This window comes from Artemia sp. Qi Xiang Cuo, chromosome 12, assembly GCF_049724085.1.
Source record: "Artemia sp. Qi Xiang Cuo chromosome 12, ASM4972408v1, whole genome shotgun sequence".
Lineage (NCBI taxonomy): Eukaryota > Metazoa > Arthropoda > Branchiopoda > Anostraca > Artemiidae > Artemia > Artemia sp. Qi Xiang Cuo.
Genome location: NC_142805.1, coordinates 18,132,108 through 18,144,999, shown reverse-complemented (window position 1 = coordinate 18,144,999; position 12,892 = coordinate 18,132,108). Strand labels below are relative to the sequence as shown.

The 12,892-nt window shown below is 33.0% G+C and overlaps 1 protein-coding gene across 1 annotated transcript; it reads left to right on the top strand.

Moving 5' to 3' along the window:
* Positions 1–7,712: 7,712 nt before the first annotated feature.
* LOC148945859 (uncharacterized) lies at positions 7,713–11,616 on the top strand. Its single transcript, XM_089097532.1, has 3 exons — positions 7,713–7,868; positions 9,443–9,727; positions 11,587–11,616. Exons 1-3 carry the CDS (start codon positions 7,713–7,715, stop codon positions 11,614–11,616), a joined length of 471 nt encoding a protein of 156 aa, XP_088953658.1.
* Positions 11,617–12,892: the final 1,276 nt, after the last annotated feature.

Sequence of the window (12,892 nt, the reverse complement as noted above, 5' to 3'; positions counted from 1 at the left end):
AACAGTAGCCTTTGCAGGGCTCGCATTATTAGCCCTTGCTCTCTTACTGGGTGGTGGCGATGGGCATTCTTCACAATTTGCCTTAAAAAGAAGAGAAAAAAATTAGTTTCAAAATAATTTGCCCCCTTTTTTAAAAAGAAGGAAAATTAGTATCACCATCCACACGAACCATAATTTTGTTTAGAAAAGAATTTATCACTAAGAAAGTCCCCCTGCGCCAGTATTTTCAGTAAAGATAAAAATATAAATATACTAAACTCAGAAATCAAATGCTATTTAAATTAATTAAAAAAAAAAGAAAAAAAAGGCTTATTCATAGACATCCCAACCTAACCTTGCTTTTCATGCAAACACTTTGTTTTCATTTTACAATAATGGTTATCGACTTGAGGGATGTCCCCCCCCCCTTTCACCAAGGTCCAAAATATATTGTTGGTAATTATTTTTGGAAATATTCCCGTTTCACCGGTTCTCCGGCAAATACAGGTTACGAATCCACAAGCTTAATAAACCATGCCATACATCCGAAAAGATTGAGAACACGATGATCAAAAACTAGAGTTTCCTACGGAAAACCTATATTAGTTCAGATTTTAAGGGAATAGTTTATTTTCGAACCAATATATCTACCAAAGGTTCAATACCTGAGTTAAACTAAGAGGTTTCAATTTCAGGAAAAAATTACATTTTGACAACATTTGACAATTTACCAAATTTAAAGTTTTGTTTAGTTTCAAAATGTTTTCTGTCGCTCATCATCTTTTAATCATTCACAAACAATACTAAAGAAAACCACTTTCCATGATTTATCAATTTTAAATTATTAAGAAGGATATTATTTCTTTGAAATATACATTTTACACTTTTAATTTTCATGCGTTTGATAATTATCTTGTCCTTTTGGTGTAAATTGCAGCTGAAGGCTTATCGGAAAATCACTGTTTCAAGTTTTTTCATAATTAAAGGATACGAATTAGAACCATGGGAATGAATTTTCATCATATTTTTCTTATTTTCGTTGGAAAAAACACTGAAAAGCCATATTAATAGCTATATTTTTGAGTATTTCACTGAAAATTACATTTTTTTTGCCAATTCCTCACCTCCCTAATTGAAGGATATGAATTAGAACCATGGGAATGCATTTTCATCGTATTTTGCGTATTTTCGTTGGAAAACACACTGAAAAGCCATATTAAGAGCTATATTTTTGAGTTTTTCACTGAAAATTCCTTTTTCGTACCAAGCCTTGACCTCCCTAATTAAAGGATACGAATTAGAACCATGGGAATGCATTTTCATCATATTTTGCTTATTTTCGTTGGAAAAAACACTGAAAAGCCATATTAAGAGCTATATTTTTGAGTTTTTCACTGAAAATTCCTTTTTTTTTTTGCCAAGCCTTGACCTCCCTAATTTAAGGATATGAATTAGAACCATGGGAACGTAATTTCATCGTATTTTGCATTTAACCTAACTTTTATGTGTTTTCGCAATAGAATGGCTCAATTGTGAGTTTTCACTGACAATTCCTTTTTAGCCACGCCTTTATAATCAATGGATCATAGTTCTTTGTAAAGTTATGTTTAGCGATAAACTTATTAGAGTGACAATTTCATCTTATTTTGCATTTTTTCTAACTTGTGTTTGTTTTCGCAATAGAATGGCTCAATTGTGAGTTTTTCACTGACAATTCCTTTTTAGCCACGCCTTTATAATCAATGGATCATAGTTCTTTGTAAAGTTATGTTTAGCGATAAACTTATTAGAGTGACAAAAACTCTTTCCCACAAGAGGACACTTTTCAACTAAAAGTAAAGAGCTACCAGACTAAATCAAAGATATGATGAAATAATAACGAATAATTGTTCAAACGTAAACTTATGTCCATTGACATACTAGTTAAAGTGACAAAAAACTTTTTCCCACAAGAGGACACTTTTCAACTAAAAGTAAAGAGCTACCAGACTAAATCAAATATATGATGAAATAATAACGAATAATTGTTCAAACTTAAATTTTCAGTAAATTTATGTTTAGTGATAAACTTATTAGAGGGACAAAACACTTTTTCCCACAAGAGGACACTTTTCAACTAAAAGTAAAGAGCTACCAGACTAAATCAAAGATATGATGAAATAATAACGAATAATTGCTCAAACTTAAATTTTCTGTAAAGTTATGTTTAGCGATAAACTTATTAGAGTGACAAAAACTCTTTCCCACAAGAGGACACTTTTCAACTAAAAGTAAAGAGCTAAAAAATCAAAGATATGATGAAATAATAACGAATAATTGTTCAAACGTAAACTTATGTTTAGCGATAAACTTATTAGAGTGACAAAAACTCTTTCCCACAAGAGGACACTTTTCAACTAAAATTAAAGAGCTACCAGACTAAATCAAAGATATGATGAAATATTAACGAATAATTGTTCAAACTCAAATTTTCTGTAAAGTTATGTTTAGCGATAAACTTATTAGAGTGACAAGTTCATCATATTTTACATATTTTTGGATGGAAAACACCCTGAAAAGACATATTATTTGAACTCACATCAAACGTTGACGAACTTGCATTTGAAGAACCTTCCACTATTTTCTATCTTGTTCTTTATTTCAGACTATACTGACTTTTAAACCTTTTCAAAGCTCTAAAATATACTAACCTAACGGTTATTTATTTACGAAATCATGCAAACTGTTGATTTTAGAACAATAATTACCTTTCTATATATCAATTAACACCCACTAGAATTGCCACTTATCACTCGCGGAGAATGGATTCAAAACAATACTTCTTACATCACATAGACTAATTGTGTCAAACGAGACATCTTCAATGCAGATTAATTAATTGATACGTTCGATTTTGTTTTGGACATAGGAAAGCATCGGTGGGAGTGAGAATTTTCAGGTTAGGTTAGCGATAAACTTATTAGAGTGACAAGTTCATCATATTTTACATATTTTTGGATGGAAAACACACTGAAACGACATATTATTTGAACTCACATCAAACGTTGCCGGGCTTGCATTTGAAGAACCTTCCATTATTTTCTATCTTGTCCTTTATTTCAGCCTATACTGACTTTTAAACCTTTTCGAAGCCTTAAAATATACTAACCTAACGGTTATTTATTTACGAAATCGTGCATACTGTTGATTTTAGAACAATAATTACCTTTCTATATATCATTTAACACTCACTAGAATTGCCACTTTTCACTCACGGAGAATGGTTTCAAAACAATACTTCTTACATCACATAGACTAATTGTGTCAAACGAGACATCTTCAATGCAGATTAATTAATTGTTACGTTCGATTTTGTTTTGAACATAGGAAAGCATCGATGGGAGTGAGAAGTTCTGTAAAACTATCAAAGATTGATCAACTCTGTGATTTCACACTTCTTGTGTAATCAGAAAGAAAAAAGAAGAAAAATTGATAACAGATATTTTGAAATATGCCCCGAAATAAGATCTATTACAACTTAAATGGAGCAAGGGGAGGGGTACCCAGGTTTAAGAATACCCTGGATATATCATTTTATATTATCTAAGTACTCACAGAAGGAGTCCCCACAGAAACTTTGAAAAGGGCTCATTCGATTGGGAATTAAAGCGGCTAGCACCCAATTCACAGGAGGGGGCGTGAAAACTATGGTTTTTAACTTTAATATGCAAGACTAGAAAGAAAAGTTCTTAGGTGTGGAGCTCCCCCACCGCCTCAATCATCGCTCTTGAAATCCCTTGAATTAGGTTAGAGACAGACAAAAAGTTAGGTGTATGGTTAGGTTAGGTTAGATTATGTTAGGTTAGGTTAATTTAGGTTAGACTAGCTTAGCCTACGTACGCGCGCGTACGTAGGCTAAGCTAGTCTAACCTAAATTAACCTAACCTAACATAATCTAACCTAACCTAACCATACCCCTAACTTTTTGTTAGGGGTAAATGCGCGCGTACGTAGGCTAAGCTAGTCTAACCTAAATTAACCTAACCTAACATAATCTAACCTAACCTAACCATACCCCTAACTTTTTGTCTGTCTCTAACCTAATTCAAGGGATTTCAAGAGCGAGGGTTGAGGCGGTGGGGGAGCTCCACACCTAAGAACTTTTCTTTCTAGTCTTGTATATCAAAGTTAAAAACCATAGTTTTCACGCCCCCTCCTGTGAATTGGGTGCTAGCCACTTTAATTCCCAATCAAATGAGTCCTTTTCAAAGTTTATGTGACGACTCCTTCTGTGAGTACTTAGATAATATAAAATGATATATCCAGGATATTCTTAAACCTGATTCCCCCTCCCCTCGCGTCATTTAAGTTGTAATAGCTCTGATTTTGGGGTATATTTCAAAATATCTGTTATCAATTTTTCTTATTTTTTCTTTATTATTAAAAAATAATTGTGAAATATTAGAGTTTATAAATATTTTATATTTTTACAGAAATTATCACCCCCATCGATGCTTTCCTATGTACAAAACAAAATCGAACGTAACAATTAATTAATCTGCATTGAAGATGTCTTGTTTGACACAATTAGTCTATGTGATGTAAGAAGTATTGTTTTGAAACCATTCTCCGTGAGTGAAAAGTGGCAATTCTAGTGAGTGTTAAATGATATATAGAAAGGTAATTATTGTTCTAAAATCAACAGTTTGCACGATTTTGTAAATAAATAACCGTTAGGATAGTATATTTTAGGGCTTTGAAAAGGTTTAAAAGTCAGTATATGCTGAAATAAAGGACAAGATAGAAAATAATAGAAGGTTCTTCAAATGCAATCCCGCCAACGTTTGATGTGAGTTCAAATAATATGTCTTTTCAGTGTGTTTTCCATCCAAAAATAGGTAAAATATGATGAACTTGTCACTCTAATAAGTTTATTGCTAACCTAACCTGAAAATTCTCACTCCCACCGATGCTTTCCTATGTCCAAAACAAAATCGAACGTATCAATTAATTAATCTGCATTGAAGATGTCTCGTTTGACACAATTAGTCTATGTGATGTAAGAAGTATTGTTTTGAATCTATTCTCCGCGAGTGATAAGTGGCAATTCTAGTGAGTGTTAAATGATATATAGAAAGGTAATTATTGTTCTAAAATCAACAGTTTGCACGATTTCGTATATAAATAACCGTTAGGTTAGTATATTTTAGGGCTTTGAAAAGGTTTAAAAGTCAGTATAGGCTGAAATAAAGGACAAGATAGAAAATAATGGAAGGTTCTTCAAATGCAAGCCCGGCAACGTTTGATGTGAGTTCAAATAATATGTCTTTTCAGTGTGTTCTCCATCCAAAAATATGTAAAATATGATGAACTTGTCACTCTAATAAGTTTATCGCTAAACATAACTTTACAGAAAATTTAAGTTTGAACAATTATTCGTTATTATTTCATCATATCTTTGATTTAGTCTGGTAGCTCTTTACTTTTAGTTGAAAAGTGTCATCTTGTGGGAAAGAGTTTTTGTCACTCTAATAAGTTTATCGCTAAACATAACTTTACTTTTTAACAATTATTCGTTATTATTTCATCATATATTTGATTTAGTAGCTCTTTACTTTTAGCTGAAAAGTGTCCTCTTGTGGGAAAGAGTTTTTGTCACTCTGATAAGTTTATAGATAAACATAACTTTACAGAAAATTTAAGTTTGAGCAATTATTCGTTATTATTTCATCATATCTTTGATTTAGTCTGGTAGCTCTTTACTTTTAGCTGAAAAGTGTCCTCTTGTGGGAAAAAGTTTTTTGTCACTTTAACTAGTATGTCAATGGACATAAGTTTACGTTTGAACAATTATTCGTTATTATTTCATCATATCTTTGATTTAGTCTGGTAGCACTTTACTTTTAGTTGAAAAGTGTCCTCTTGTGGGAAAGAGTTTTTGCCACTCTAATAAGTTTATCGCTAAACATAACTTTACAAAGAACTATGATCCATTGATTATAAAGGCGTGGCTAAAAAGGAATTGTCAGTGAAAAACTCACAATTGAGCCATTCTATTGCTAAAACAAACACAAGTTAGATAAAATTCAAAATATGATGAAATTGTCACTCTAATAAGTTTATCGCTAAACATAACTTTACAAAGAACTATGATCCATTGATTATAAAGGCGTGGCTAAAAAGGAATTGTCAGTGAAAAACTCACAATTGAGCCATTCTATTGCGAAAACACACAAAAGTTAGGTTAAATGCAAAATACGATGAAATTACGTTCCCATGGTTCTAATTCATATCCTTCAATTAGGGATGTCAAGGATTGGCAAAAAAAAAAAGGAATTTTAAGTGAAAAACTCAAAAATATATCTTTTAAGATGGTTTTTAAGTGTATTTTCCAAATAAAATAAGCAAAATATGATGAAAATATGTTCCCATGGTTCTAATTCATATCCTTCAATTAGGGAGGTCAAGGCTTGGCACGAAAAAGGAATTTTCAGTGAAAAACTCACAAATATAGCTCTTAATATGACTTTTCAGTGTTTTTTCCAACGAAAATAAGCAAAATACGATGAAAATGCGTTCCCATGGTTCTAATTCATATCCTTCAATTAGGGAGGTCAGGAATTGGCAAAAAAAATGGAATTTACAGTGAAAAATTCAAAAATATAGCTCTTAATATGGCTTTTCAGTGTTTTTTCCAACGAAAATAAGCAAAATACGATGAAAATACATTCCCATGGTTCTAATTCGTATCCTTTAATTATGAAAAAACTTGAAACAGTGATTTTGCGATAAGCCTTCAGCTGCAATTTACACTAAAAGGACAAGATACTTATCAAAAGCATGAAAATTAAAAATGTAAAATGTATATGTCAAAGAAATAATAGCCTTCTTAATAATTTAACATCGATAAACCATGGGAAGTGGTTTTCTTTAGTATTGTTTGTGAATGATTAAAAGATGATGAGTGACAGAAAATATTTTGAAACTAAACAAAACTTTAAATTTGGTAAATTGTCAAATGTTGTCAAAATGTAATTTTTTACTGAAATTCAAACATCTTAGTTTAACTCAGGTATTGAACCTTTGGTAGATATATTGGTTCGAAAATAAACTATTCCCGTAAAATCTGAACTAATATAGGTTTTCCACAGGAAACTCTAGTTTTTGATCATCGTATTCTCAATCTTTTAGGATGTATGGCATGGTTTATTAAGCTTGTGGATTCGTAACCTGTATTTGCCGGAGAACCGGTGAAACGGGACTATTTCCAAAAATAATTACCAACAATATATTTAGGACATTGGTGAAAGGGGGGGGGGGTTTGACATGGCTCAAGTCTATCGCCATTTTTGTAAAATTAAAACAAAGTGTTTGCATGAAAAGCAAGGTTAGGTTGGGATGTCTATGAATAAGCTTTTTTTTTTTTTTTAATTAATTGAAATAGCATTTGATTTCTGAGTTTAGTATATTTATATTTTTTGCATTACTGAAAATGCTGGCGCAGGGGGACTTTCTTAGTGATAAATTCTTTTCTAGACAAAATTATGGTTCGTGTGGATGGTGATACTAATTTTCCTTCTTTTTAAAAAAGGGGGCAAATTATTTTGAAACTAATTTTTTCTCTTCTTTTTAAGGCAAATTGTGAAGAATGCCCATCACCACCACCCAGTAAGAGAGCAAAGGCTAATAATGCGGGCCCTGCGAAGGCTACTGTCATGCAATATGGTCGCTGGCAGAAGCCTCCTAAACAAGTGATGCATAGCCAAGCCGTATTGGAATGTGACATCGCTAGCAGATCCGCTCTCCTTGGACCTCTAATAGCTGCCTCATCAACGATAGGTCAGGAGGTTACCCTCCAGCATGCTATGTCAGATCCTTCCGACATCCAAGCCCAGACGGATTATGCAAATGTAAGCATTTTTTTCCTACCTATCTATTTCTTCCAATGTTTTTTTCTTTTTCAATCCCAATATAAACTTATCTCAGCGGGATATTAACCCCTCACCCCCAACCATTGTTTTCTCTGCTCCCCCCGCCCCTAGGAGAGATCTAAATATAATGTAATTTTTTTGCAAAGAAACCGCTCTTTTCTAATCTTTGCTATCGCTTCGATATTTCATAAGCGAATATTTTTAGGTAATTTCTATTAATAATCACCGCCTTTGAAACTCAAAATGCTATTTTTTCTAATCTTTACTATTTTCTCTGTTGCTATCACATATATTTTTAGGTACCTTTGAAACTGAATGCTCTTTTTCACGTAATTTTGAGAGAGAGATTATCTCATCTTTACTTTTAGTTGAAAAGTGTCCTCTTGCGGGAAAGAGTTTTTGTCACTATAAAAAGTTTATAGCTAAAAATAACTTTACATAAAATTTAAGATTGAACAATTATTCGTTATTATTTCATCATATCTTTGATTTAGTCTGGTAGCTCTTTACTTTTAGTTGAAAAGTGTCCTTTTGTGGGAAAGAGTTTTTGTAGTGTCCTCTTGTGGGAAAAAGTTTTTTGTCACTTTAAATAGTATGTCATTTGACATAAATTTACGTTTGAACTATTATTCGTTATTATTTCATCATATATTTGTTTTTGCAGCTCTTTACTTTTAAATGAAAAGTTTCCTCTTGTGTGACAGAGTTTTTGTCACTCTGATAAGTTTTTCGATAAGTATAACTACACTGAAAATTTTATTTTGAGCAATTACTCAATTTTATTTCAGCATATCGATGATTTAGTCTGGTAGATCTTTATTTTTAGTTAAAAATTATTCTCTTGTGGGAAAAAGTTTTTTGTCACTATAATAAGTTTATCGCTAAACATAACTTTACAGAAAATTTAAGATTGAACAATTATTCGTTATTATTTCATCATATCTTTGATTTAGTCTGGTAGCTCTTTACTTTTAGTTGAAAAGTGTCCTCTTGTGGGAAAAAGTTTTTGTCACTTTAACTAGTATGTCATGACACCTTGCATCAAAGAATCACTTAAGAAATTCTGGATCTCTATGTACTTGGAAAAATAATAAATAATTATTGTTTTCTGCTGCTAATTATTGTTGCTATGTGATGACATAGCTCAAATTTCCACCCAATCATTCCTAAAAGATTCTTACTAAAAAAGTTTATGTGAGGTAGAATATTAATTTTAGTTCGTTTCTAAAAGTATTTACTGTTAGAAAAATATGACTCGAAACTGTTTGGAGTTCTTATGCGGATTTTCATTTTGTTGACGCTATCATATCTTATTACTGTATTTAGTTGCCCAAAGAGAGATAAATTCATCTAAAATTTTAATAGTGTCGTTATTTTTATTTCAACTACAACAACAACAACTCAACGCTGCACCACAACTCTATTTTTTTGTAATAAAATTATTGTAAATACATTTTTTGGTTCGAAAATAAACTATTCCCGTAAAATCTGAACTAATACTGGTTTTTGACCGTAAACTCTAGTATTTGATCATAGTGTTCTCAATCTTTTAGGATGTATGGACCGAGTGGGAGCTCACGGAAAGTGAGGAGCTTCTTTTGTGTAAACCCGAGATTGAAAGTACAGATGATGATGACGACGTGCTAGAAGTTCATTATACAGATGATGGACTATCATATACATCTGAGGACTTGGTACGGCGGGGACCTTCGGGCCGAGTCTGTATAGAGGACGATGAGCGGTTGGCTGTTAGTTTGCCCATTAGAATACGAGAGGATTTATTTCAGGAGATGCCCCCTTTGCTAGATATAATGGTAAATGAAGAAAATGAGGTTGACGTAATTGAACCCGAGATTGTCTATATAAAAACTATTATAAATATTGATATATCAAAGGAATAAAGATTAGAAGAACGATTTATTTTTTATCTTTAATAGAAAACTAGACTGTGGATTGATAATACTCTATATGGTGATCTATTCAATCTGAACTATTCATGTACTGAAGTCTCTATTGGTATCCTTATTCTATACGTATCTAGTATGAGAAAATAAAAATAGCAGAAACAAATTTATTGTATGATTATGGTATAAAACTTTTCAAGCATATCAAAAATGGGGTTTATCGTAAAATGGTATATGAGAACACTTCCACCATGGTTTCCGTTGTTTAAAATCCTTTTCGTAGAATGACCTCTTATGTTGTCTCATAAAGGGCCACTTTTTCTCTTCTCTTGGAGCATAATCATCATAATAATCCGAGTTATATCTTGCACTATATACATTTTTCTTTGGGTTTTCACTGCTGTCTTTTACACTATAGAGAAAGCCCTCTTTTACTAGTCTCTTCTTTTGATCTTCCTTTTCTATCATACCAATCCTTCTTTTATCTGAGCTTACTTGCAATCGGTATAAATTTCTCTCCATGTCACATATAATTTTTCTTCTCGTTTCCTCCAGATTCTTCTCATCTGTCTCTGCCTCTATGCACTCTAAACATTCAGTAGGTTCATATGAATACTCAAAATCATGAAAATGCCCCTTACAAATAGAACAGTTGCAATACAAGGATATTTCTAACTCAACTTGTTCACTCATGTTATTACACTGCTTACTAAAAACTTAGTGAATCACATTGCATGCCCGTTATATGCAAAATCTCAAGGTCAAATTGTTATGTAAACAAGCCCTCTGATTGGCTGAGAAGGAAACACGTGATCTAACTGTTTTCGGGAAACTCATAACATTTGCCCAAAACAACAACAACAACAAATGCTGTTTCCTATTTCTGGACACCATGACATTCGCCTCGAGCAGGTACATGTCCAAAACAACAAATAAATCGACCATGGAAAAAGAGGTCATTGACCCACTTTGATTACGCAATCATTCTCCCTGGGGATTCCATGCCCAAATATGGTGTACTGATAGGAGATACATTCTTTTGATAGCCGAATTTTGTACTGTCACGAGTCGGACACCCCTCTCTACTAATACAACAACCATAAACAATAAAAGGATGAAAGACAGTATGATATATATTTCTTAAAACAGTTAAAGGTATCATGTGTTTCAAACGCCGCATCACTCCAAGACCTCACGCAAGTTTAGAAGAAGTCATATTTATGTGTTTCTTCATATTTATGTGTTTCTATTATCAACATAAAATTCCAAATATTCATTTTCAAAAACCTGTGAAAGCGACAAATTTTCAAATACTATAGTAGCACTATTTAAAATTTTTCTACCCTACTAAAAATCATATAATTTGTCTTAGAAGTATTAACAGCAAGGTAACTCAAGGAGGCAAAAACCAAAAGGTTTTCCAGCGTTCGGTTTGCTTTATCCACTAGTTCTTCCAGTGACCGTGCAGAAATCGTCAAAGCAGTATCATCTGCAAATGCTGTAACAGTTGCTTCAGGCATGTAGAACTTCAGAGTATCGACGCATACGAGAAAGAGTAACGGACCCAGGACTGAGCCCTGTGAAACCCCACACTTTACAGGATAGACTCCGCTAACGATGTCACCTAACATTGCTTTACTTGACCTTCCATACAAATATGATTTAATCCAATCCAAGCCAACATCTTTTATCCCCAGACTAGATAGGCGACACAGCAACAACTCAAAATCCACAGTGTCGAAGGCTTTTTTGAAGTCGACAAAGATCGTTAAAGAAATAAAACCTTTTTCTAGACTCCATTGACTACATCCAGAAGATGGTGAAGAGCATGGCTAGTAGAATGTTTACTGCGGAATCCAAATTGGCTGACACACAATATTCCTAGTTTATCCAAATATTCATAGTCTCCTGTGAATTATCTTTTCATGGATTTTAGAAAAAATAGGCAATAGCGAAATTGGTCACCAATTCGATAGTTCTTGTTTGTGGCCTCCTTTATACAATGGTATTACCTTTGCCGGCTTTAGACCAGTAGGGAATTCACCGGTCTGGAATGATGGATTTATCAAATGAAGTAGACAAGGTAATATATAAACTAGGATAGCATTTACAGCTCTAAGATTAAGTCCATCTATTCTGGCCGAGTTGGACTTCAGTCCTTTCACTGTGCTCTCGATCTCCTTTGCTGTGCACTTCTCGAACGAAAAACTACGCCCTTCGCCTCGATTATCAATAAAGGACTTTTCCAGATGTCTTCCAGACTTTTTAGCTACTTTTTCCTTAATACTTTCGCCTATGTTCGTGAAATATTTTTCGAATTTATCTGCCATTTCCTGTTTATCAGTGATTTCACTTCCATTCACCAACAGACTCTTTACTCCATCATTATCATCAGTCTTCCCTTTTAAAATCTCATTTATTAGTCACCAGGCTCCTTTTGCATCACCACTTTTACCATCAAAAACAGAAGCATAATATGTTTTTTTCTCACTGCGACGCTTATGGTTAACTTTGGTTCTCACTCGCTTAAATTCTTCAAATAAACTCACTTTTTCCGGGCTCAGTAAATGTTTTTCAAAATGCTGGTTTCGCATTTCCATCAATGCAAGCAATTCTGTGGTCACCCATGGCTTTCTTGGCTCATTTTTCTTTTTCCTCATTTTCCTCAGAGGACAAGACGCCTCATATATCGGTAAGAGAATATTCATAAACCTGTCAAATGCTGTAGTTGCATTCTGCTCTTCGCTAACTTCATCCCATGCTATAGTACTAACTTGTTCTTTCAGCTTTCTCAAGTTATTATCTCTCATATCTCTATAAGCTCTCTTACTTAAGTTTTTAGCCAAAGTTTTAATACTATTTATCGTACAAACAATCGGGAGGTGGTCAAAAGCAGGTTGAAGGAGAACATAACAGAATGCTTGCATCAATAGGTTTGAAGAAACAAATATGTTATCAATCAATGTTGCCGACTGAGCAGTGATTGTGGGAGGAATCAGATTCACAGGGTACAAGTCATGAGATAATGCAAGATTTAAAAATTCTAAATTAAAACCATTTAAATTCAATAAATCAAGTTAAAATCACCTAGAATAACGC

Coding starts and splice junctions, on each gene's coding strand:
- LOC148945859 (XM_089097532.1), top strand. CDS start 7,713: ATGCATAGCCAAGCCGTATTGGAATGTGACATCGCTAGCAGATCCGCT. Junction 7,869..9,442: donor CCCAGACGGATTATGCAAAT/GTAAGCATTTTT, acceptor TCAATCTTTTAG/GATGTATGGACCGAGTGGGA. Junction 9,728..11,586: donor ATGAAGAAAATGAGGTTGAC/GTAATTGAACCC, acceptor ACCTTTTTCTAG/ACTCCATTGACTACATCCAG.